Source organism: Mastomys coucha, unplaced genomic scaffold (genome assembly GCF_008632895.1).
Source record: "Mastomys coucha isolate ucsf_1 unplaced genomic scaffold, UCSF_Mcou_1 pScaffold22, whole genome shotgun sequence".
Classification (NCBI taxonomy): domain Eukaryota; kingdom Metazoa; phylum Chordata; class Mammalia; order Rodentia; family Muridae; genus Mastomys; species Mastomys coucha.
Window position 1 is genome coordinate 117,275,693 of NW_022196905.1, and position 26,668 is coordinate 117,302,360.

The window sequence follows — 26,668 nt, forward strand, 5'->3', positions numbered from 1 at the left end:
AGAAATCTGCCTGCCTCTGCCTCCCAAGTGCTGGGATTAAAGGCATGTGCCACCACCGCCCGGCTCATTATAACTTCTACAAAGAGGTCTGAGATACAGGGAAAGTGGCCTCTTCGTCACTCTGCCCTTTCTAATTAAAAAAAAGATTACTATATAAATGACTTACATTTATAAAATGGGGAGAGCAGCGGTTAGGGCAGGGTTGAGACAGGGTCTCACTATGAACTCCTGGATATCCTGGGATTCACTATACAGAACAGGCACCTGTATCTGTCTGTCTCCGTATCTGTCTCCTGAGTATTGAGATCAAAAGCATAGACCACTGTGTTCAACCATTACAAAACTTTCAAATTGCTGTTTTAATTATATTTTATTTGATATTTGCTTGTTTGTTTGTTTTATTTTTTGAGGTTTCCCTATGGTGGTCAGGCTGGCCTCACCCTTCCAATTATTCTACCTCAGCTTCCCAAATGGTGGAACCATAGGTGTGTAACTGAAGACTTTGAAGGGGTGAGTGTGGTACTGGAGAGACTTCTCAGTGGCTAAGAGGACTGACACTTTTCTGGAGGACCTGGGTTCAATTCCTAATACCCACGCAGGAGCTCACCATCATGTGTAACTCTGACCCTGCTTCTGGTCTCTGTGGACACCAGACACTTGTGTACACATACACGTGCAGAAACACTTGTGCACACATAAATGTGCAGCAACACTTGTGGTGCATATATACACATGCAGACAAAATACCAATACACATAAAATAGCAACCACAAAAAGAATAAAAAATAAACAAAAATCCTTAAAAATTAAACAAAAAGGAGTGAAGTTTACAGTGTTTGGATGACATTAGAGCTAACATATTATATAACGAATTCCTGGAAAATAAAATCTGGGAGCTAGGCAGGTGTGGTGATAAGACATCTGCACTTCCACACTGAAAATTAGAAACAGAAGGACCAGGGGTTCAAGGCTAACCTGGGCTATGTGAGACCGTGTCCTAAAATAGCAAAATAGATTTGATTCAAATACACTATACCTGGGAATAAATATTAGACAAGATATTAAAAATAAATAAACAAACAAACGGAATGGAAGCCAGTGTTCCCATGATCCAAGGATGGCAAGGGAGGCGACTACAGACTACAGAACAAGGCCACGCCTTTAAAAAGTGGGGCTAGAGTGAGATGGAGTTGTCTGGAAAGAAAGGTCAGTGGTTGGGAGCTCTTGCTGTGTAAATGAAGTACCAGGGTTCAAATTCACACACACACACACACACACACACACACACACACACACACACACATACACGAGAGAGAAAGAGAGAGAGAGAGAGAGAGAGAGGTGTGTGGTGTACTTGTGTAACTCCAGAGCTGAGGAAGCAGATGAGAAGGTGTCTGAAGCTGTTGACCACCCTGTCTCAAGGGAATTAGGTGGAGAGTGACAGTTTGGGCATCCTCTTTTGCACACACAAATGACATATACACACAAAGGGAAGAGAAGGAGAAAGAGGAGAACTAGACAGAAAACCATGAGCAAGCAATCTGGCCAAGAGAACGAATCTGACAGGAGTGCACACGGGCTTCCCCTCCATAGACCACAGATGCGAACGGAAGTAGCAGCATGACACTTCTAGCAGTGAACCCAACAACATCAAAGTTTGCTGGCCAGCACTCGGGAGGCAGAGGCAGGTGGATTTCTGAGTTCGAGGCCAGCCTGGTCTACAGAATGAGTTCCAGGACAGCCAGGGCTACACAGAGAAACCCTGTGTACTGGCTGGTTTTGTGTGCCAACCGGACACAGGCTGGAGTTATCACAGAGAAGGGAGCTTCAGTTGGGGAAGTGCCTCCATGAGATCCAGCTGTGGGGCATTTTCTCAATTAGTGATCAAGGGGGTAGGGCCCCTTGTGGGTGGTGCCATCCCTGGGCTGGAAGTCTTGGGTTCTATAAGAGAGCAAGCTGAGCAAGCTAGGGGAAGCAAGAGAATAAGGAACATCCCTCCATGGCCTCTGCATCAGCTCCTGCTTCCTGACCTGTCTGAGTTCTAGTCCTAACTTCCTTTAGTGATGAACAGCAGTGTGGAAGTGTAAGCTGAATAAATAAACCCTTTCCTCCCCAACTTGCTTCTTGGTCATGATGTTTGTGCAGGAATAGAAACCCTGACTAAGACACCCTGTCTAGAAAAAACTAAAAAAAAAAAAGAAAATGTCAAGGAGCTGTCCAGATGGCTCAGAAGGTAAGAGCACTGACTGCTCTTCCAAAGGTCCTGAGTTCAAATTCCAGCAACCACATGGTGGCTCACAACCACCTGTAATGAGATCTGACGCCCTCTTCTGGTGTGTCTGAAGACAGCTACAGTCTACTTATAATAAATAAATAATAAATTTAAAAAAAAAAGGAAAATGTCACACTTACTTTAAAGGCCCCCTCTGACTCCATGGATAAGAGGTCCCCATCAAATGGAATAAGATCTAAGCTGTATTCCTCTCGGTGAATAAAGGATCCCAAAACCCCCAGGTCCTTCAGCCTCTGCTCACACAACAGGCTCCGGCGGGGCACAAACAAAATATGGAAATCCCTGGTAGGACCACGCCTGTCCTCACTGCAAAGGAAGTGACCACAATTAGCTTATATGCACCTTATGGTCAGAGGTTGCTCTTCTTATGCATCCCTACAATATGGCAGGCACCAAACAAACACTGCTTACGTAAACGATAAAGACAGACTCTCAAGGGGCTGCAGGGATGGCTCAGAGGTTAAGAGCACTTTCTGCTCTTCCAGAGGATAGCAGTGGGTTCCCAGCACCCACATGGCAACTCACAACTGTCTAAATTTCAGTTCCGGGTATCCAGCAACCTCTTCTGACCTCCAAAGGCACATATACATATATTCAGGCAAATGTTCATTCACATAAAACAAAAATAAATAAATCTTAAAAAAAAAAAAAAAAAGCCAGACGCTCAGACCTAAATTGTTAACAAAACTTTGATTCTAGAAATCACATCACATAACAGACAGATACACACACACCAAAACCAGATCTTACAACAGCACATCTATGTTTTTTGAAAACAAATGCCTCTTTAAACAAACCAATTTAACACAACAGTCTTTTATTAAAATGAGAACTCCCCAGCCAGGCAGTGGTGGCGAGCACACCTTTAATCCCAGCACTTCAGAGGCAGGAGGATTTCTGAGTTCGAGGCCAGCCTACAGAGTGATTTCCAGGACAGCCAGGGTTACACAGAGAAACCCTGTCTCGAAAATCCCCTCCCCCCCCAAAAAACAACAACAACAACAAAAAAGGAGAACTCCCGTTTCCTAGTCTCGTTCGTGGACTTCCAAGAACAGCCATATGAAGTCGAAGTTTTCAGGGGCCTCATCAATCAACTATACCAGAGGGCTTCCTTTATAGAGTGGACTCCACATTCACTCACTTAATTCCACAGTTCTTACTTGTTTGCTTATGAAATTCAAGCAGACTACAGCTGGCATTTTGAAAACAATAGCCATTGGAGGTTTTCGTGTGGTGTTTTTCAGGCAGGCTTCTCTCTGCTGACACAGGTTGGAAGTTCTAGTCATCCTCAGAGAGTGAAGTTATTTCCCTCAAGCTAATCAGAGCCCTATCACAAGTCTCCCACCCTGCCCCTAACATTCTGCCAAGTCTGGTCCCACTCTTACAAATGATGGCCATGTAACACTCTGACAAGAGGGTGTTCTGAGTGAAGGTACTCGGAACATTAAAGTCTTTATAAAGACAATTGGGCAGGAAGAGTTCAGCAGGGGAAAGCACTTACACCAAACTTAGTAACCTGCATCCAATCTCTGGAACCTCCATGGGAGGACAGAAACCACTCCTACCAGTTGTTTTCTGACCTCCACAAAGGTTCACACTATTCCTCCAAAATAAATAAGTAAACAAACAAATGTAAAACAAACAAACAAAAAACTTTTAAAGCCCAAAGTCTTTTGAACCACAAAACTCTTAGGTACCTGAGTACATTCTCAGCAATTATATCCATCAATTCTAGCCTGGGTCTGACCAAAAAAATGATATTCTTGACATCAGCTGCTGGCAAACGATTTCCTTTAAGGGTGAACATTTTTTCCACTTCATGCTCCTAGGGAAGCACACACAAAAGACTGGTAAAAATCCTGAACTCTGTCTTCTTCAGATCTGTAAGTAATTCACAGTCCCAACCAAACACATGAAGGACCAAGCTGCAAGATAAAGCCGTTGTTTCTGCATCCGCAGGCCAACCATTCTGACACAGCATACTGGCAAAGGCACCACGGCATAGTCACACAAGACAGTGCTTATGTGCAAAACGATTTTGTTTCTGTTCCCCCCCCCCCACATACTCCCACCCCAGTGTCGAGCCAGACATCAATTTCAGCATCTCATACATACACTGGGCAAGCCGACTACTGCTGAGCAGCACCCTCTATGCCGAACGTTAATCAGGTATTAATACCAGTGTTTGTACAACTCGGATAGCTTTGCAAGTGATTATTCAGGAAGATATGTCAGAATCCCATTACTAGCACTAAGTTCGATTAACTATTAATTCTTGAACACATCTCATATGGCAGATTACCTTTAGTAGTGAGTACTGTGCAATCAGTCCAAACGGTCCTGTTAAATATTCATCCCACACTATCGCCTGTAGGAGGAGAGAAACACTCAGAAATTCAGCAACCACAAAAGAAATGGCAGTTATAATCAGGAAGAATATATTTTTATAAGGTTTATTCTTCCCTGCTCCACCCTCACTTTATTTTAATTCTGTGTAGTTGTATATGTCTGTGCTTGGGTCTGTGCATGTGGGTGCAGTTCCCTTCAGAGGCCAGACCCATCCAATTTCCAAGGCTCTGGAGTTACAAGTGGTTATCTGTAGGTGCCGGGAACTGAACTGGGCTCCTCTGGAAGAAGAGCTAGCTACACTCCCGCTTCACCTCTAAGCCACCTTTCCAGATCCAAGGAATATTCTCCTAAAATTTGGAGTTAGGATTTTTACAGGCTCTGGTCACATCATAGCCTAAGGGTCGAAAACAATCTTTCACACAGGGGGAAATTTGATGATACTGGCATCAGAGACCCCTGCTTCTTCCAGGAGAAACACTTTGTAAACCTGTAATACAATACCACAGTCAAAATACTGGTCCACACATCTGATTTCGACATCATTTTCGGTTTAATATAGGCCCCCTGTGATTTAATAATCTGCCTTTCTTACTCAATGGCAGCAAGCAACCACCTTAGTTGGAGCTATAGTTCCCAAGCTGATTCTTAAAGTGTCAGTTTTGTTTATCTCTCCAGATTGTTTTGTTTTGTTTTGTTTATCTCTCCAGTTTTGTTTATCTCTCCAGATCTTCCCATTCCCTGTAGGGGGATGGGGTATAATTAATAAACCTCAGAATAGAGAGGAAAAATGCTTAAAAGAAAACCTTACAGCAAACCATGGCTCATGCCTGTAATGCCAGAGGCAAGGGAAAGGAGGAGAGCTGGCAGGAGCAGCTTATACTGCCATGAAGTGGCTCAAAAATAAAATGGAGAGCCGTGCACACTCCTTAATTCCAGCACTCAGAGGCAGTGGCAGGTGGATCTCAGTGAGTTCGAGGCCAGCCAGGACTACACAGCGATACCCTGTCTCAAACTAACAATGAGAGGAAAAAAGGAAGGAAGGAAATTCTATGAAGTACCCGATCCAGCGCTCCTCCCTTCCAAGCTGGGTGCTTTAATAGACAAAATGATCCATGTTGAAGACCAAGTTAAAGTTTGAAATGACAGTTCCTCTTTCACAACCTGTGTGCCGAGGGCTACGGGCGTGGGTGCTTCCAGACTGGAAGGGACTATAGTCTCGCAGATGGGGGAGCTCGGAGCCAGGGGGCCGGGAACCGGCTCTGCTGTCACTGAGCGGAGGCCTGCTCGCCCCCAGGTCCTCGCACAGCTCCTCCCAGCCAGGCATGGCGGCGACGGGCCCCGTCCCTCACCTTGCTCCCAGCGCACTTGTCCAGAAACTCGCGCAGCTCCCGACGAACCGCCTCGCGCAGCACGTTCAGGTTCACTCGCCCGTAGGAAAGGTGCGCCGCCATCTAGCCCAACCACCCGCGTTTCCCCAGACACCGCCTGGGTCACGTGGCGGGCCGTTCACGTGATCCGAGTCGCTGACGCTCGTTTAACCCGAAAGGTGGATTCCAGCGCTGTTCCTTCAAGGTCCTAGTGCGCATGCGAGGAGGATCCCTTGACCCCGCCCCTTCCCGTACATTTCCCCCCCACACACACACACATACACGGTGCCTAGGAACGGTGGGCACTGAAAACATGGATGGAAATTAGATGTTATTTGTCACGTTTAAAAGCACCACCCTGCTGGGCGGTCATGGCGCACGCCTTTAATCCCAGCACTTGGGAGGCAGAGGCAGGCGGATTTCTGAGTTCGAGGCCAGCCTGGTTAACATAGCGAGCTCCAGGACAACCAGAGCTACACAGTGAGACCTGTCTCCACATAAACAAACACTAAGTGGACTGGAGAGATGGTTCAGCAGTTTAAAAGCACTTGCTGTTTTCCAGAGGATCAGGTCCCCGACATCCACATGGTAGCTCATGATCATCTGTAACTCTGGTTCCAGAGGATCTAGCGCCCCTTTCCAGCCTAAGAGGACACAGCACACAGTGTTGATATGGACATTCAGGCAAACACATTTTTAAAAATAGAAGAGAGAGATGGCTTAGTGGAAACACACCGCTCTTCCAGAGAAACAGATTTGGGTTTCCAGCGTCCACGTGGCAGCTCGAAACTGCCTTTAACTCCAATTCCAAATCCTCTAATGTCCACTTCTGACCTTAACGGACTCCTGTACACACACACACACACACACACACACACACACACACACACACACGTTATTTTAAATTTACTTATTTTATGTGTAAGAGCATTTTGTCAAATCCAGGGGCTCTGCAAGGGCAGTGGGTATTCTTGACCATTATGACAGCTCTCCAATCGCCACAATCGCCCAAGTGAATCACCTCAAGTCAATAATACTAAAGTTGGGAATAATAGCCTGCTGCAGGGTATTATTTACAATTTTTTTTGTTTTGTTTTGTTTTGTTTTTAAACAACTGTGTGGGAAAGCAATCATTTAGTAGATATTCAAAGACGAGCACTCAACTAGTTAGGTAGAGAACCTAATAGTTTTGAGAGTTTCTAAAGAGTTGTGGATTACTAGAGACAGAGTAGCACAGGCCTATAATCCCAGCACTTGGGAGGTAGAAGAGGAGGAGAGTAAGTTGTGAACCTGTGTGGTCTACAAAGTAAGGCCTTATCTCAAAGTCAAAGTCTGGGGATATAGCTCAATGGTATGGTGCTTGCTAGGACTTGTAAGGTCTTTGGTTTGACCCCAATCACTGAAAAACTAAATAAACGGAATCATACATTGCTGAAACCAGAATAGTGAAGCTTATGTTTCCGGCTCTCATAAAAGCCAATAAAAAGAGACAAGAATAAATTATTAAAAACTTACTTTTAGGGGCTGGAGAGATGGCTCAGTGGTTAAGAGTACTGACTGCTCTTTCAGAAGTCCTGAGTTCAATTCCCAGCAACCACACGGTGGTTCACAACCATCTGTAATGGGACCTGATGCCCCCCTCCAGGTGAGTCTGAAGAGAGCCACAGTGTACTCACATACACAAAATAAATCTTTTTAAAAAGTGTACTTTGGGGCTGGAGAGATGGCTCAGTGGTTAAGAGCACTGACTGTTCTTCCAGAGGTCCTGAGTTCAATTCCCAGCAACCACATGGTGGCTCACAACCATCTGTAATGGGATCTGATGTCCTCTTCTGGTGTGTCTGAAGAGAGCAATGGTGTACTCATATATATAAAATAAATACATAAATATTTTTAAAAAGTGTACTTTTGTGTTTGTCTGCATGTGAGTTTGTGCACATGAGTGCAGGCACCCTCAGAGGCCAGAGGCATCAGATCCCCTGGAACTACTTATAGCCAGTTGTGAGTTGTTGCATGGTTGCTGAGAAACCAATAGCAGTCCTCTGGAAGAACAGCAAATGCTCAACCACGGAAGTTCCTCTCAGCCCCACCAAGAATGGAATCTTTTAAGTTTTGCTGTGTTCAGAGAGCTAGTGACCTGAAAGGATGATGCAAGGGTAGGGGATGGAGGTAGGGGTGCACAGGGCAGCTAACTGAGAGCTCAGTGTCATCCCTCTGGTCAGGTGGTCAATCACATTAACCTCTTATCACGTGGATGCTGGAGCCGACAGTGTTCCTCCAAGGCCATCCGAAAAATTAACTCCAAGCAAGCAAGCTATTGATAGTACCTGTCAATACTTATATGTGCAGATGACTCATATGTGCTAGCAATGACTCATATGTGCAGATTCCTTTTTACACTATGGAGTGTAGAATATCTGCCCTCACCCCCGACCCTGTCATTCCCAATGACACCTTTTTCTTTTTAAATATGCTGTGATAAAGTAGTAGATGATCCAATATATTTAATTTTTGAATGATTCACAAAATGCTTTGAGGTAAGATACCAGTTATTTCTCTTCCTCTTCTTTTCCAGCTTCTAACAGGTGCATGCTCAGTAGTCCATGCTGGGAGTGAACTCACTATGTGGCTGAGGATGACCTTGAGTTCTTGATCCCCCTCCAAAGTACTGGAGTGACAGATGCCTTGCCACACGTGGCTTCATTTATTTTTTTTTTCTTTTAAAAAATAAAGTTTGAGGCTATCCTGATCTACAGAACTATACGAAGAAATCCTGCAAACAACTAAACAACAAAAATTATATAGCTTGAAAGGTGAAAGACATATTTCATGTTCTGGTGGGAACAGAATTGGTTGTTGATGGTTCCTGAAGTCACTCAGATGTTTAGGATCCTTCCAAGAGCTTGTCCAGAAGTTGCGCAGTCTTCTAGGACACTCTCCCTCTGTTGGGTTGGAACCAGTTTCAAGCTTTGTACACCCTGCCCCACCTTGAGGCAGGGTCTCATCATATGAGCCAGGCTGGCCTTGAACTCCTGGCAGTCAATCTACCTGCCTCAGTTTCCCAACTGTCAGGATAACAGGTCTCCAGCTGTCCCCTCCGCACTCCAGGTCCCTGTCAATTCCCATCTTTCCAGCAACACTGAACAGAAGTTAAAGACTTCTAGTGCCTGGTATTTATGTGCCTGGTGTACATGCAGGTGCATGCTCAGGCCAGAGGACCTCAGACGTCATTTCTAAGTTGCCATCCACCTTTGTAAAATTCTTTTGCTGGCTCAAAACTTGCCAAGTTGGTTAAGCCAGCTGGCCTAGGAAGGCCCCAGGGGTCTATCTCCCTCTGTGCTGGAATTACAGGTGTGTCACTATGCTCCACTTTGTGGATTCTGGGATAGTCCTGACTGAGTTATCTCCACAGCTTCTTTTATTTCCAAACAAATTCTCTTTCATGTATCCCAGGTTATCCTCAAACTTGCTATACAGCCAAAGAAGACCTCCTTCTATGATCCTCCTACCTCCACCTTCCCAACACAGGAATTAGATATTCGCCACCACATCTAGTTCCTTAGCTTTTCCATATTTACAGAACTTTCAGTGATTGACAGCATCCTTCCCAAATGTGTGGTGCTGAGGACTGAACCCAGGGCTCTGTGCATGCTGGGTAAGCACTGCATGCATCACTGAAGTATCTATCCAGCTCTTGCTGACTTTTTGTTTTCAGAGACAGGGTTTTTCTGTGTAGCACTGGCATTCCTTCTGTAGATCAGGCTAGCCTTGAATTCAGAGATCTATCTGCCTCTGCCTCTTGGGTGCTGGGATCAAAGGAGTGTGCCATCACCACCCAATTGTTAATATTATTCTAAGCAATCCTATCAATAATTTTAAGATATACCTGTCCTTGCTCTCGCTCTCTCTCCTCTCTCTCCCTCTCTCCCTCTCCTCCCCTCCCCCCATCTCTGTTTTTTAAGACAGAGTTCCTCTGTGTAGCCCTGGCTATCCTGGAACTCCCTTTGTAGACCAAGAACTCCCCTTCATAGACCAGGCTGTCCTGGAACTTACAGAGATCCTCCTGCCTTTGCCTCCCAAGTTCTGGGATTAAAGGTGTGAGCCACCACACCTTGTTTCTCTGCTCTCTTTTAGACATGGTCTTATGTAGCTCAGGCTAGTCTCCAAGTTGTTACAAGTTATAGGCACAGATGGCCTTGAACTTCTGACTCTTCTGCCTCTGCCTCCAAAAGGTCCAGCTGCACACACAACTTCTTACAGTTGTTTAGAAACTTGTTTTATAGAAGTGGAAGGAGCTATTTGGGGACAGACATGGTGGCTCTGTGGTATAGGGAGGAAGGGATTGCCTTTGGAATCTAAGGGAAGTCCTACTTGAAGAAAAAAACATGACAATTAATCCTAAGAATAATATGTGTTTACTATCACTGGCAAAACCAAACAAAGAACCCAAAAAGACCGGAAACATTTATTAAAGTAGATACAGAACTCAGATTATAATACTGCTTTACATACTTTGTTTGTGAAATAATTCCTATACTTTTATTAGCCCAAAATGCCAACTGGCAACAGATTCGTTGACTGTTCACTCATCAAGCACAGTGGATAATCTTAAGGGGGAACATGGCAAAGGCTTATATACAATGACAGAAGTTCTTATCCTGCACACCGCATGGAGATGCGTGTGATTCCTTTTTACATATTCTCAAAGACATTCAAGTGAAGACAGACTCAGACTGGCTGATCAAATCTTCAGTTGGTTGAGGTCCTTTGTTTTATCTTTTTGTGATAAGAAAATTCAAAATTATTCATATTGAATTTCTCATCATACATTCATTAAAAATACAGTAAAAAACCAAATACACAAACCCCACAAATGTATAAAGGAGGGTTGTAGATCAGTTAATTATCTTAGCTGTCTTAAGAGTGCCTTAGTTCGCTGCTGGGGTATCTGCTAAAGAAGGGAAACACAACCAAAGAGCCGGAGACCATATGATCTACTCAGATCTGGCTAAGAAACAACATGAAGACAAAGACGATGGCTGTGACCACAGAGAGCAGCGCAAAGCCCATCTCTGCCCAGTCAGTCACATCCTGATGAGTTTTAGGTGTTTTCTTTTTCATAAAGGTAAAAAAATCTGAAAAGAAGACACATTGTATATACTTTTTTCCCAAAATATAGATTCTTTAAAAATATATATATACATATAATATATAGAGGTTGAAATTATGTAAAACCAACAAAGAAAACACCACTGTCGGTCCATGGGTGCAGCATATAGATTAGAAAATGTCCCCACAGCAGTTTGGGGCTTTCCCGTCCCTTTTACCTGTTTCATGATTTATAATCACACCTAAATACTGTCAAGCCTGCAAGAGGCACTCCTGAGAGCAGGTAGTGCACAGAGCTTGTGTGTTTAGGAATAAGAGTATTTAAAAGAGCACATGAAATCGCAAAGTGGCACAGGTTTTTTTTCTTTGTTTTTGTTTTTGTTTTTTGCAACTCATTCCAGTGTCAAAGTGTAACAACAACAACCTAAATATACAGACGTAGCCAGGAAACATTTTAGTGCAAATATGAGAGTTAACGGCATAATTTAAAGTTTCTTAAATAAGATGCTGCCAGGGTCCAGCTTGTCCCAGAGTGTTTCTCTAGGAACAAAAAGTAACTGCACCTGGTACAATGTCTTAAACCTTAAAAATCCAGAAAACAAGGATGGAAGTGCAAGCCTACCTACCAAATATTTATTATTTTAACTTACGAGGGGAAATGAAAGGGAAACGTGTTGAAGATCAAAATATTTTCTCAGATTTGTTAACAGGGGTCAAAAAATAAGGAGCTCTTCTGAAGTTGCACACACAATGCTGGTGGAGAGCTGCTGAGGGGGCATCTGGGAAGGCCATCCTGCCCGCCCGGCTTCCTCAGAAGGTCTCGTCGTCATTGCAGTTGGTTGCCCAGTGCCCAAACATCTCACAGATCTCACAGTACGGCCGCTCCTCACTCCGGCTGCCGTGGTGAGTGGAATGGGGAGGGTCTTCCGACATCTGTGCCTGGGTGGGGCAGTCCTCAGTATCGTGGAGGTCAAAGCAGTCACAAATGTCACAGAAGAGGCGGGGTTTCTTCTTGGACTGCTTCTCCTGGTCATCACTACAAATGTCAACACAGAAGACCAGAAAGGTGGTCAAAAGGAATCCAGGAGGTGACAGCACTCCTAGAGAACTTTTAAATGCATAGGGACTAAGAATAGCCACAGCTAGCAGCTTCTAGAACAAACCTTTATAAAATGTGCAGGCTAGGCTGTAGGATGGCTCAGTGGTTACCAACAGAGGACCCAGCACCCATAAGAGGCACAGAACCATCTGTAACTCCAGTTCCACAACATCTGATGCCCTCTTCTGGCCTCCAAGGGCACCAAGCATACATGTGGTGCTCATATATACATGCCAGCAACATACTCATATATACAAAATAAGTCAAATAAGATAAGCGTGGGCCTCTGCACTTGTCATTCTGGGTGGTCCAGATGCATGGTGGCTTGTTCTGACAAAGTGGCCACACAGCCACCAATTCTTTCTGACAGCTGTTGGAGACCCTGACCGTTGACAGTCTCTTCCGATGGACTGCGCTGTCATACCTGTCATAACTGTTCAGATCATCCCCGTTGCCGTTGAGCGCAGCTTCAGACATCATCTCCACCTTCATCTTGAGGTCTTGATTCTTTCTTTGAAGGTCCACGATTACCGAATTGAGGAAATCAATCTAATTTTTTTTTTGAAAGAAAAAAGAAGCAGTGAGCTATGTGAACATCTAAGCCCCTCACAGCTGCGGTATCTAGGAGTGGGGAAGGATGTGCTCACACTACAGCTGCAAACGCATCACAGCAGGCCCAAGGGACAGGGGTGCTGAGAGAGTGGGGTGAACTGCAGCTAGTGGGAGATCACAGCTAGTGAGGCAAGGAGGTTTCTTACTTCCATTCTCCATCCCTCAGTGTTTGCTACAAAGAAACTATTTTGTATCAAAAGACACTTTAAATTCATGTCATTGAGTCTTTGTAGCTATACATGGGTAAACTTCACTTGTCATTCAGACAAATGACATTACACTTAAATCACTAATCTGTGGACTGGTGAAATGCTACTGATATTTCTCAAGAAAACAAAACACTTTATACTGTCCACAGTCAATATCTCACATTTCTGAATACCTGGGTTTATTTTTCCTTCGTGTGTGTGTGTGTGTGTGTGTGTGTGTGTGTGTGTGTGTATAGGGGCATCTTCAGAAAAGATATAGGGGCTTAACAGAGAGGGCCAAGCTCCCTTTCTGATGAGAAGAGATATGACATGTTCCCACACCTACAGGAAGGACACTGGTCTAAGAAGAGCTGGCAGCAAAGACAACAAAATGACCATCAAAAAGTAACATGTCCTGAACACTTCATGTCTTCTAAGGGTATTCTAAAATCAAAACATTCTTCCCTCTTTTACAAAGTAAAAGGTTTCATTTCTGTAAATTGAAAAGTTTCTCTCTCTCAATACATACACTTTAGCTGTTCTTCTTTCTTTTTCTGAATAGATTCTTGCTAAGTATGCCAGGCTGGCCTCAGACTCACTATTAAGTTAGGCATGATGTACACCTTTATAGTCCCCGCACTCAGGAGGCAGAGCCAGGTTGCTGTCTGTTTCTTTAAAACTAGCCTGGCCTATATAGTTAGTCCCTGTCTCAAACAAACAAAACCCCAAGCACAATTCACCTTGAACATTCTTTCTTTACCTTTTTTTTTTTTTTTTTTTGGCTTTTGAGACAGGGTTTCTCTGAGTAGCCCTGGCTGTCCTGGAACTCACTCTGTAGACCAGGCTGGCCTTGAACTCAGAAATCCGCCTGCCTCTGCCTCCCAAGTGCTAGGATTAAAAGTGTGTGCCACCACCACCCAGCTCTTTACTTTTTTTTAAGACAGGATCTTACACTGTAGCTATCCCACATTACTAGAGCTCTTCCTGCCTCTGCCTCCTGAATGCTGGGGTCATGTGACCATACTACCACACCTGACTTACTTTCTTTTTTTTATTCTAGATTTAAGTGTACAATAAGTGTTGTGCCTGTGTGGCTGTGGAGGTCAGGAGGGGCTACTGGATTCTCTGGAACTGGAGTTAAGGATGGTTGTGGACCATCTTGTGGGTGCTGGGAACTGAACCTAGTCTTCTGTAAGAATAACTACTGCTGCTAACCACTGAGCCTCCTCCCTAGCCCCCACATCTGACTTCCAGGTTGCATCTTTTAAGTCATTCTGTAAGGCTCCATTCCAGGGGCACACAATCACACACACAAGTGCACACAAAGTAGGAAGCATAAAACAAACCATTTGCTGATGGGAGGGAAAGTGTTGGCAGCAGCAGCAGAAACAGATGGAAGCAGAAAGGGAGGGGGAGAAAAAACAATGTTAATTCTATACTATGCTTGGGAGACATTAAGAGACAAAGCTAATTCTGGGTCAGTTGGAGTCTGAAAGCTGTTTAAAGGAATTCCTTACAGCACTGGTTTTTAATATATACCCACAGGCTTAGACAGATCACAGAGTTCTGTCCACCAAAAGGGAACTGACTAAACTATGGTGTGTATCCATATAATGGAATATTACATGGCTAAAGAAAGGGTAAGTATAGAATGGTTTATGTGGTATGCTACTAATGTTTTTTTGTTTTTTTTTTTTTTTAAATGGAGGCTGGAGAGATGGCTCAGCAGTTAAGAGCACTGACTGCTCTTCCAGAAGTTCTGAGTTCAATTCCCAGTAACCACATGGTGGCTCACAACCATCTGTAATGGGATCTGATGCCGTCTTCTGCTGTGTCTGAAGACAGCTACGAGGAGGCAGCTGTGGTGGTGCTGCGCAACTGTGATTCAGTAATGGGAGGCAGGGCAACAGAAGCAAAGTTCGGGGCCAATTGCGGCTGCATAAAACCCTGTGTCTCAAAAAAGAAAAAAAAAAATCAGGTGGTAGTGGACACATCTTTAGTCCCTGCATTTGGGAGGCAGAGGCAGGTGGATTTCTGAGTCTGAGGCCAGCCTGGTCTACAGAGTGAGTTCCAGGACAGCCAGGGCTACACACAGAAACCGAGTCTTGGAAAACAAAAAACAAAAAGGCAAAACTTAAAGTACTGGCGTGTGGTTGCGAGCGAGGCAGGGCGCTTGTGTCACACGGGCTGATCTCAGACTCCATGGCTCCACTGATCCTCCCACCTCAGCTTTCCAAGAACCAGAGCTATAGGGTGTGCTGTTACACACCACAGCTACAAAAACCCAAACCCCAAGATGTCTGCAACAGGTAAGACACGGAGCAGGAGTGTCAGCATGTGGGAAATGAGCCGCGGAGACCAGAAGGCTTTTTACTACGTACATTTTAATGCTCAGCATTATACTCTCAAGATACCTAGTGACTCTGGGAAATGGGCAGACAGCAGAAGCACTAAGAGAAGAGCATTACCTGACTTTCCTGGGCTCTCTCATCCTCTTCTGCCTGAGCATCAGTATTACCTTGTGTTTAAAACAAGAAGAAGAGCAATCAGAGACGAGAGCAATCAGAAGGAGCACTGGAAAACATGTCAAGCCCATTACTTGCTGCTGCAGTGACCGGCTGAAAGAGGGGCTAAGTCCCTGCCTGCTCTCTGGCTGCTACTGGGTCTCAAAGATGCTGGCCCTGTCCCTTCAGGGCCATCTCTCAATATGGCCACCTAGAGGTACTAGTGCCTGATGTTTATGGCTACACTCTAGCTTCTCCCACCAAGGTGATTCTCTGTTCTCCTCGATGCTTTGCAGTTTGAGGCCTTGTGCTTTGCTTGTTTGATGGTAGCTGTCATGGACTGTCCTACATGTGTTGTCACAGTCACACAGCATGAGACAACAACACCAAGCACACTTGTGACTAAGTGTTGGGAGAGGTGGGGGCAGGGGAGCCGGGCAGCAGATGGGAAGGGTACCTCTACTGGGAGAAGCTCCCTGAAGGAGGAACCAGGCAGCCATGGGAGGAGAGCGGGATGAGGAGGGGCACCACGCGGGCATCCTTTTACCTGAGCTGCTGAGCTGCCTCTTGTTCTCCTTGAGTTGAAGTTCCAAGTTTTTGACCTTGAGCTCAAGCTTCACTTTATCAGACTCCAATGTCTGCACAACTGAATGCAGGGACTTAGCAGAGGCGTTTTCTCCCCTGAGCACTGTGACCTGCAACACAGATGCTGGGCTCAGGCCAGGAGGAGGGGCAGAGCGTGTCAGCAGCGGTGGGACCCGCTATGCCCCCAGGGCACCCTACCTCATTCCTCAGCTTCTCCAGCTCCGCGTCCTTCTCTGTGAGTAAGGCACTGGTGAGGCTGATGGATTTCTGCAAGGAAGCTTTCTCTTCATCAGCGTCTCTTCTGTACTCGGACTCTCTAAAAAACCAGAGGGTTAAACAGGTCCAGAGATCAACTGGGGCAGTGGTCAGCAAGCAGCTGTTCCAGAACAGACTTGAGAGTGACTTCAGTTATTGTTAAAAAAAAGAGAGAGGTGTAAGAGGGAAGCTGCAGGGGATTGAGGCTGTTATGCCTGTAGATGTTACTTACTGTGCCCGAGAGAAAAGGTTTATATGCACAGGCATGCAGAACCTGCATGTCATTGTGTCCATTTGAACTCAAAGAGACAAGTTAATACATTTGGGAGATGTAGATTTAAAAAAAAAAATTGTTGCCCCCCCCCCAAAAAACCATAGCCAAGTATATAGTTGAATATTGTTACTTCTGGAATAAATAATTACCAAGCAATGACAATTAAAATACGTACATGCAAAGCAATTATACAGATGTCATGCAGAGCAGTTTTATGCTGGAAATATCCATTGGTTCTCACTAATTTCATTCAGTAATGTTTTAGCAAGTTCAGAGGTTGTGTTTTTAAGATTGTGTGAGCTAAAACAGTAGCAAAGATTTTTATTATTCAAACTGGAAGTTAATTGCTTTTCAATCTGAAGAGGCCATTGGTTGCTTCCATAATTGAACCGCAGATAGGCCAGAGTGGAGGAGAATGTGGCTTTTCGTAGGTGAAACAGAACATGAGGAGTTCTACAGGAATGTATCCCTGTTCTCTGCTGGCTCACTAGAGGGAGCGAGAGGCCTTTGGAAAAAATACAACTGTCCACTGGGGAGCCTGGGGTTGCAAGAGGAAAGGATGGGGGGTTTGGGGTGAGGACACATGGAGGCTGGGCAAGACACAAGGAGTCAGCCCCAAAGGAGAGCAGCACATGTGTGCATGTGTGAGGTGTGGGTGTATTTAAAGTTGTGCTGTGAACTACAAACAGGCTGAGGTCATCCTTGGTGAGGGACTGTCACCGATCAGAAGAGACTAAGGAGACAGAACCGCACACATACAATGCTACTTCCTAGCTTGGATCCTGATGAGGAAAGTGACTGTGATGGAAAACCAGAGAGCTGGGTAGTGGTGACCTTGTGGCTCTGTGACATGTTTACAGCAGGGCAGCTGGCTAAGGAAACGGAACTGGCTGTAAAACCTTTACAACTCTTCTAGAAACCTGAAACTCACCTTTAAAATAAAATTTTCTTATGTGACAGACTTTGTGTCACTAAATTACTTTAGGGAAGAATAAAATAAGAGGAAAGCGTCTCGGGCTAGCGCTCAGGTCACACAATCTCAGACCCTGTGTCAATGCAATCAGGTCACTGCCAGTTCTATGGGAAGCAGGTGAGTGAATGCAGAGCAAGTGCCATTTACTCTGTTGTAAATTGACTCGAGGAATAGAAAATGGAGGTCCAAGTTAGAGATGGCAGAGGTATGGCTAGTTAGTGAGACCCAAGGTATCCGGCACATGAATTACAAAATTCTCATGGTTTATGATAAACTGAAATTCTACACAAAGATGAAAATAAACGTGTTGTATTTATCTCCTTGTGTGGCTTACACTTTTACACTCCAGAATGACGTGTAGTAAGAAAAGAATCTGAGACTTCACCGACGTGTTTTGAATTGGTGACACTGGGAAGGAGGGGGCACTGGTGTCCCTACGGTCCTGAGTGTGTGCTAGGAAACGCGGGTTTGAATTACAGCGGGGCTCCTGAAGTAGAGGGGCAAACAGCGGGGCTCCTGAAGCAGAGGGGCAAACAGGTATTTCTGCAACGTAAAGTAAGGCTCTAGAGCTTGGTGCGACCCACAGACACAGGGAATTTGGGCTCACTGAATTTTTCTGAAGCATATTTGGTATTTTGCTCTATTGTAAAAATGAATTCTGGCACTTCACTTATTTTAACTGCCACTCGGATTTGAAAAACATAAGTTTAAAGGTTTTAACTAAAAATTAGCAGGACTGGAGTTCGCTGAATGCCCAAAGACCTAACTGGCTAAGATGCCATGGTACTCAGTATTGGAGGAAGAGTCAGTCACCAGTAGAGGCAGAAGGGCCGCCAACCCGACTCTGTGCTTATCCTGCCTACACAACCCCAAGCCACACAGTTTGCTAAGAAGATGGAGTCAGGATATTTCCTATACAAATCAACCAAAGGACACATGCTGAGGAAAGAGATGGCTCAGTGGTGAAGTTACTGCCACCAAGCCTGATGATTTGAGTTTGACCCTGAGAATCCATGTGGAATAAGGATCCCTTTACACACATATGTGAGCGCACGAGCACTCACTCACACACACACACACACACACACACACACACACACACACACACTAAATGTTAAGAAAATGAAGAGAAAAAGGAAGAAAGAAAGGAGGAGGTCTACCAGATGGCAGGGCACACAGGCTTGGCAGTTCATCTGTGACAGATCTTCAGTGATGGCTTCCTAGGCAATTCTTAAGCAATTTCTATGCCCTAATTCCTCTGTACAAACCAAGAGGGGCTGAATGAAAACATCTATGCCAACATTACTGATGTATGAGAAGCAAACTTCTAGTTTAAGCCATGTTGGCTAGAAGGGATTGCTCAAACTACCAATACCAAGAAAGGAAGCTAACAGTATGAAAGAAGGCATCAGGGCCAGAAACTCTTGTCCCATCCCCCGTGGGAATACATCGCTCAGATTCTTTTCTTACTACTTACATAAGAAATAAAGTCCAGTAGTGAAGCAAATACCTTAAAGTGTTACTGGGCAAGCTTTAAAATGCAAGATAATAAGAACCAAATATTAGAAACATGAAGAGAAATGCAAATACAATAAGGAGAATTAAATTTGCACCCAAGTTCTTTGCTGATATCAAAAAGAAGTGTGGTGTGGTGTGTGTGTGTGTGTGTGTGTGTGTGTGTGTGTGTGTGTGTGTGTACTGCTGAGCATATTTTACAAAACAAAAGCAAGACACAGAGGGACAAAGGCAGCCAAAAAATATATACAACAATTTGGTTTACTAAAAATATATGAGGTTTATTTATTATAACGTGGATAGACTTTCTTTAGTCTTACCATGAAAGACACACAGATATAGCAAAGGAAGCAAGAGTAGGAAAGGGAAAAGAGAGGGTGAGATGAGCATTGGGAAGTAGCGCAAGCTTGGAGACAGTCAGACAGTTACAACCCACAGTGAGCAACGGGCTGGGCAGCTTCAGAAGGGGAGGCAGTAATGGCATTCCTCAAGGGCTGGCATTCTGTACCACCAAAGTGAATTTAGACCCCCATAAATCCATGGAGAAAACTTTGTCCCTTCTTTGACATTAAAAAGCCCAGAGCAAAAAGGGAGCCAAGGTAGTTCCCCAAGGTATATCAGCTTGGGCAGCGATGGAAGAGCACATTCCTCCTGTTCCAGCAGCTACATAACTCTGCCTTATGAGTTAGATCCCTAGAACCTGTCTTCTAACTCCCTCTCCTCTTGTTTGTTTTGGTTAGGACAAAATCTTACTATGTAATCCTGACAGGCCTGAAACTCACCGTGTAGAACAGGCTGACTTGAACTCAAAGATCCTCCTGCCTCTGCCACCTTAGTGTTGGGATTAGTGGCTGGAACCTGTTCTTAAAGATGTGTGCCCAACTGTCACCCAGTTTTGCAAATGATTATAGTTTTAAATTCAGAGAAAAACCTTCAGTACATATTACCTGCAATGCAGTGTTTATAGATACCAAAACCCCAAAGCAAACACTATTGATTTTTTTTTACAACAGTCTTACGTAGCCTTAAACTTGATGTATAGTTGAAGATGACCTTGAACTTCTGCTCCTCCTAACTCTACCTCCCAAGTGCTGGGATTGCAGTCATATTCTACCATGCTTGGTTTACAATTTATTTTTAAAGTTATTTTATTTACTTGTTTTTGTGTATGTGTGCGTATGTATGTATGTATACATGTATATATTGTGTATGTGCACACTTTGGCACAAGTGTGTGGAAATCAAGAACAACTTTCTAGAATCAGGTCTTTCCTTCTATACTATGCGGGTCTGGAGGCTTGAACTCAGGCTATCAGGTTTGGTGGCAAGTGCTCTTACCTACTAAGCCACCATCTCACCAGCCCTTAGTTTACAGTTTAACTTTATTCATTAGGCCAGGGCAGCTTTGAGATCCTCAGATCCCATGGAAGTCTTGTCCTAGGGTCAGGTGCGTATGGAACCCAGGACCTTACACCAGCTAGGCTGGAGGGCATGCTGAGCTAGAGCTAGAGCTCACACCTCAGCGACCGAGCGCTTCGCCTGCCATGGGAATCCTGCAAGCCCTCATCATGACATGAGGAATGCAAGTCCTCATCATGACCACGAGGAATGTGGTCATTCTCTGCTTTCGCTTCTAAATTAAACCATCCACATGGCTGTTGACTCTTGCATCAACAAAGGAAGTTCACTTAAGAATTTGGAAGGTATTTATAACACAATCATATAAAATCTTTAGTCCTCTATACAGAGTAGATATAGCTAACCATCACAAGTGGACATCTACAAAGGAATCCCTAAACTGACATTTGGGAGGCATTTAAGGGTCTAAATTGTTGCTATTTTAAAATACACTCAAGTTCAGTCTTCCATAATAGAAACAAATGTCCATGAGGGGTGATTAGCAAAAGAAAATCAGTTTAAATACAGAAACTAAATTTAAAACTTTTTCACTTTCACTTTGTTCATCAAAATTAGCAGCTGTCATCCTAACGATCTAGTTTTGGAGGTGGGAGATTGAAACTAGCACTTCATGCATGCTGGCAAGTGTCTGATCATGTGTAGACCTTCTAGTACTTTTACTTTTTGAGACAGATCTCACTGTAGGGTTGTCCTTGAATTTGTGACCCTCTCACCTCAGCCTCCCCAGTAGCTATTGGGCTTGGCTTAAATTTGCAATAATTTTTGAGAGACACTTTGCTAAACATATAATTTAGTCAATCACATGATAAGAAAGAACTTATAAAGTATAAAATCTTCTAAAAATCAGTAATAAATAAGAGGCTAAAGGTACATGGAGAACTGAACACAAAAACCCAACATTCCAGGCCTCAAGCCTCCACCTATCCTTCATCAGCCTGAGTTCTTAGCAAAGTTTTGGTCTGGGGGATTCTGCTTCATCATTAAACAATGCATGCCCCACCATAGCCTCCACTGGGACATTTGAGATTACAAGGATTTGTGAATTAGAGAGCATGTGTAAATGTAAAGAGATGAAATGCTAACATCAGCCCATTTTCATTCACTTGCCCCTTCTGAGAAACCTGTAGGAACAAGGCCTCATTATTGTTCTGTTTGCAGATGCCTGACCAGAGTGTGACACCTGTGTGTTCTAGGGTGAAAAGACCTCAGAGAAACTCAGAGGAATCTAAGTACTTCTTAATTAAAACCAGAGAGAAGGAAAGGCTTCCCCTGGACAAAGACCTCGTCTCCTCCAAAATACAGCAGTCCACACTGTGCAATCCAAATGCTTTGTAGGCCGAATAAAACCTTGAATTCCCAAGAGTGAATCACATCTATCAGACATCAATGGGGCCAGCAAGCCTCCTCTGCTCTTGCTAAGAGCATGAGAACATTTTGGGATAGGCTAAACTTCTTTTCTTCCTTTAAAACACAGGGTCTCATATAGTCTGCACCTGAGGGTGAGCTTGAACTACTGATTCTCTCCCCTCCCGGCTCACAGAGGGTTTGGTTGTTTGGTTTTGGAGAGGGGACAAACACAGAAGCTCATACGTGTTAAGTAAGCTCTGGACTGCTGAGTTACATCCTTATTCCTACTTTATTTTAATTATTTAATTAGCCATCTATTTATTTATTTTATTTATGAATGACAGGGTGTCACTATATAGCTTGGCTGGCCTGAAACTCTCTTTGTAGACCAGGCTGGCCTTGAACTCTCAGAGATCTTCCTGCCTCTGTTTCCCAAGCACTGAGTTAAAGTCCTGTGCCTGGCAATTTTTGTGTTTTTGTCTCATGTAGCCCACACTAGCCTTGAATTTGCAAGTAACAGGACGACCTTGAACTCTTTACCCTCCTGCTTCCACTTCCTGTGCACTGAAGTCTCTGTTGCTCTTGTGATCCACATCTGTTGAAAATTCTGAAGCAAGATGGACTACTGTCTAGTCTACATGCCTTTAGCTTCAGGGACGCACAGAACCACCCCAGGCATAACTGCGTGCCTCAGAGCAAAGACCATGGGAGTGTATAAGCATCAGACTTTGGTGCATTCGTTTCTTTCCTTTTTATTTTAGGTTTTGTGTTGTTGTTATTGTTGTTTGAGACAGGGTTTCTCTGTGTAGTTCTGGCTATTCTGGAACTCACTCTGTAGACCAGGCTGGCCCCAAAATCAGAGATCCACCTGCTTCTTCCTACAGAGTGCTAGGATTAAAAGTATGCACCACTATTCCTGGCTTTTATTTTATTTTTAAACATTTATTTATTTATTATATGTAAGTACACTGTAGCTGTCTTCAGACACACCAGAAGAGGGCAGATCTCATGACGGAGGGTTGTGAGCCACCATGTGGTTGCTGGGAATTGAACTCAGGACCTTTGGAAGAGCAGTCAGTGCTCTTAACTGCTGAGACATCTCTTCAGCCCCCATTTTATTTTTTAAAGCAGGATTTTGCTATATAGTACAGGTTGGATTTAAATTTTTGATCCTCCAGTCTCAGCCTCCTGAGTGCTAGAATTATAGGCATATCCTACCCAGACCTGGAGTAAATATTTAATTTCTAGGAACCACATTTATCTCTACTCAAAAGTACCTGGGACGTTATATAGTATTATGGAGAGATGATATATTAATAAATACAAAGTATTACTATTAAAAAATCAAACTTTCCCATAAGTGAATCAGTATTTATATCTAAAGTGATTAATATATATGCAATTGTCATATTGTTCATTTCTAAGGCTGAGCAGTAGCATTAGTACGAAGCAATCTGAATTTAGAGTTCTTCTGAGTACATGCAATTGAAAATGGCTTAAAATTTTAAATATCTGAAATTTGCACAAATGGGCCTTCATAACCTGCTAATTGCGAACACTAAAATACCATAACGTCATTTTCTGAATATAAGATGTTGACTGTTTTCCACAAGTTAGCACACACACCACATTCTGAAGCTTTCCTTGTTAAACACATACATCAATAAACATATAGAGCGCCTACCTCTTTTTCATTTCTAACAACTGATTATTGAGTACAGATCGTTCTTCTTCCAGCTGAAAAACAAAACCAAAAAGAGTTATTTCAGTTGAGAACATTCTGCAGACAGACCCACTGCTCCTTCAGACGGTGCGACTGCTTTTCTCTCTGTGAACTTAGCAAGAAGTCACCACCAAGAGAGTAGCTTTAAATATGGCTTAGATCTGGTAGCTTACCCCTTCTGGATAAACCTGAGAATATTAAACCATAGCACTTTGAACATAATATAACAGTGTTTTTGAGACAGGGTCTCATCATGTAACTCTTGCTAGACTGGAACTCACCATACAGGCCGTGCCTCTCAGCTGTTAGAATTAAAGGTGTGTCTAACCATATCCAGCTCCTTTTTAAACACAGAGGTTCATGTAGTCCAGGCTGGACCAGAGTTTGCTAGATAGCCAACAATGGTTTTGAACTCTTTGTCCTCCAGCTCCCAGCTCCAGAGTACGGGGATATGGGCTAAGGTTGTCACACCCAGCTCTACACAGTGTACACCAGGCTTTCAGTAAATGCCTACTGAATGATGAACATTAGCGTCCTGGGTGCTTTATTTAGGTCACAGGGGTCAGTGTCGAGAACTTGCAGCAGTCAAGAAAGAAGCTAGCTGTTCTCTGCAGAGCTCCTGTGACTCATCCACTGAGTCCACACATACCCAGCAAAGACCCTTGCCACCTATAAAACACAGTGGTTACAGGAAAAAAGTCTCTGCAGTTCTTTCATTTTATTATAAAATCCTGGTATTATTATTCCATAAAAGATCACAAACAAGGGTCAGTGACATGTCTCAGCAGGTAAAAATACTTGCTGCTGTTGTACAGAAATAAGCCACGATGGCCATTTTTATTTATTTGTTTGTTTGTTTGTTTTGAGACAGGGCTGCTCTGTGTAGCCCTGGCTGTTCTGGAGCCTGTGGTTGCTATGTGCCTGATATATTATCTTGTACTCTCTTACTTTCACCTGCCTGTGTCTCTGAATGTGAACTTTTGTCTCTTGTAGACAGCACATAGTTAAATTATACTTTAAAAAACCAACACTTCTTTTAGTTGGAGTATTTTAACCCATTTAAATTTACTATAATTACAGATAAGGTTCTATACTGCTTTGATTCCATTTATATGGCTTAGCACTAATGTCAAAACTATAGAACTAGAGTAAGATAAGGAATTTTTCAGGGATGAAGTAGTGACTGATTATTTAAAGAAACCTCCTTGATAAACAAAATCTATTCAATTTTTTCAGATAAGATCTTGCTATTAAGCCTAGGCTTATCTTAAACTCAGCATCCTAAATGCTGAAGCATAGGTATGTCCCATCATGCCCGGCTACATGTATGATATGTCTGACTTTAAAATAATACTTTAATTTACAAGGAATAATAGTACTTAATTTTTTCAGATAAAGGTTTTTCATAAGCTAGGCACATTTGTACATACCCGTAGTCCCATTTATTCGGGAGGCTGAGGCGGGAGGATCTAGCCTGGGTCATATAATAAACCAGTTCTAAAACAAAATCAAAAAATGGGAAGGAAAAGAAAAATTTGTAAACTTGCTCTAAAATAATACCCCGGAAATCAAGGATGATGGCATATACCCATAGCCCTAGCATTTACTGAGTGGGCAGAGGAATGAGGATTGGGAACTTGAGACCAGTTTATATCAAAAGATCATGTCTCAAAAAATAAAAAACAACCCACATCTAATGATTTAGGGTATCTAAAACATATTAGTTTATGCCAATAATCTCCAAACTCAGGACACTGACGCAGGCAAATAGAGAGTCTGACATCAGTCTGGGATACGCAGAAAGACCCCCAACTCAAAAGAAATCTACTCAGGATAGGAGGAGCGTGGAGTATTTCTGAAATAAGAGCAGCTAAGAACTCAACACTGGGGGCTGGTGAGATTGCTCAGTGGATAAGGGCCTGCTCTTCCAAAGGCCCTGAGTTCAAATCCAAGCAATCACCTAGTGGCTCACAACCAACCGTGGTGAGATCTGATGCCCTCTTCTGGTGCATCTGAAGACAGCTGCAGTGTATTTATTTATTTATTTATTTTGTCCGAGACAGGGTTTCTCTGTGTAGCTGTGGCTGTCCTGGAACTCACTCTGTAGTCCAGGCTGGCCTCGAACTCAGAAATCTACCTGCTTCTGGCTCCCAAGTGCTGGGATTAAAGGCGTGCACCACCACTGCCCAGCCTGGTATACTTATTTATAATAATAAATAAATAAATAAAAAAGAACTCATCACTGATGGTACATAATACAGGAGCACTACATTGGGTGGTCCATGCTCTGCATATGTTTGGCATTTTTCATAATTAAAGCTTAAGAAAATACAGGTAACTGGAGGAAGAACTGGAAGGTTAATATTAAGAGAAAAACATGGCAATGAAAGCTGTATACAAATATTCACAGTTTGGGGACATTAAACCAGAAAAGTATCCAACAGCTTCTATGAAAATCAAGAGCGGGAGTAAGAGACGGCTCACCCGGGCAAAGCACTGGCTGCTACTGCCTGTGACTCCAGTTCCGGAGGAGTCAATAAATGCCTCCTGGCCTCCACAGGCACTGCACGCACATGCTGCGCAGACATACACTCAGGAAAAACTCATACACGTAAAATAAAAATAAATACAGCTCTAAAGAAAACCGCACAAGAAGCAGAGCAGGGAAAACAAAGGCTAGACGTTCTGCTTATTTCCAGCCCATCATTTCTGCTGAGATGCAGGGCTTGGGTGAAATGAAGGCCAGGAGCAAACGCCAATTCTCAGTAAGGCCACCTGAATGGCACAAGGCGTGGCACTCTGCACTCTTCTCCCTGCTATAATTTATAACAGAGACAGTGCTCAGTAGCTCCACAGGGTGAATGAATGCGTCAGAAGGCGGTGCTCTCTGCAAGATAGTAGCACACTTGGAAGCCCAGCTTCTCACAGGACGAACTCCCCTGCTGAGAATCTAAGCTGAATCTTGTTTTCCCCAGTTCGCCCAGTGAAGTGGTTCATTTGCGCTATTTCAGTCTCTTCTCCAAGGGAGTGTTCTGAGGTCCAAAATAGCAACTCTAC

The 26,668-nt window shown here is 43.7% G+C and overlaps 2 protein-coding genes across 31 annotated transcripts in view; both read right to left on the reverse strand.

Annotated features, from left to right (window-relative positions):
• Vps33a (VPS33A core subunit of CORVET and HOPS complexes) overlaps nucleotides 1–6,171 on the reverse strand; it is a 29,340-nt gene extending 23,169 nt beyond the window's left edge. The window contains exons 1-4 of the mRNA XM_031337825.1: nucleotides 5,992–6,171; nucleotides 4,596–4,661; nucleotides 3,991–4,118; nucleotides 2,413–2,599 (exon numbers count right to left, since the gene is read on the reverse strand). Coding sequence (XP_031193685.1) covers nucleotides 2,413–2,599; nucleotides 3,991–4,118; nucleotides 4,596–4,661; nucleotides 5,992–6,093 — 483 coding nt within the window. The 5' untranslated portion in view covers nucleotides 6,094–6,171. The remainder of the gene's footprint in view (nucleotides 1–2,412; nucleotides 2,600–3,990; nucleotides 4,119–4,595; nucleotides 4,662–5,991) is intronic.
• Nucleotides 6,172–10,405: 4,234 nt separating this feature from the next.
• The window catches only part of Clip1 (CAP-Gly domain containing linker protein 1), a 118,434-nt gene continuing 102,171 nt past the window's right edge, over nucleotides 10,406–26,668 (reverse strand). For 19 of the 30 annotated variants that reach the window (XM_031337834.1, XM_031337840.1, XM_031337843.1 and 16 more), the window contains 8 exons: nucleotides 23,573–23,625; nucleotides 19,119–19,139; nucleotides 16,305–16,422; nucleotides 16,069–16,216; nucleotides 15,486–15,535; nucleotides 14,364–14,369; nucleotides 12,642–12,766; nucleotides 10,406–12,154 (listed from right to left, as the gene is read on the reverse strand). In XM_031337834.1, coding sequence (XP_031193694.1) covers nucleotides 11,929–12,154; nucleotides 12,642–12,766; nucleotides 14,364–14,369; nucleotides 15,486–15,535; nucleotides 16,069–16,216; nucleotides 16,305–16,422; nucleotides 19,119–19,139; nucleotides 23,573–23,625 — 747 coding nt within the window. In that variant the 3' untranslated portion in view covers nucleotides 10,406–11,928. The remainder of the gene's footprint in view (nucleotides 12,155–12,641; nucleotides 12,767–14,363; nucleotides 14,370–15,485; nucleotides 15,536–16,068; nucleotides 16,217–16,304; nucleotides 16,423–19,118; nucleotides 19,140–23,572; nucleotides 23,626–26,668) is intronic. The other 11 variants (XM_031337836.1, XM_031337854.1, XM_031337851.1 and 8 more) reach the window with 3 other exon arrangements.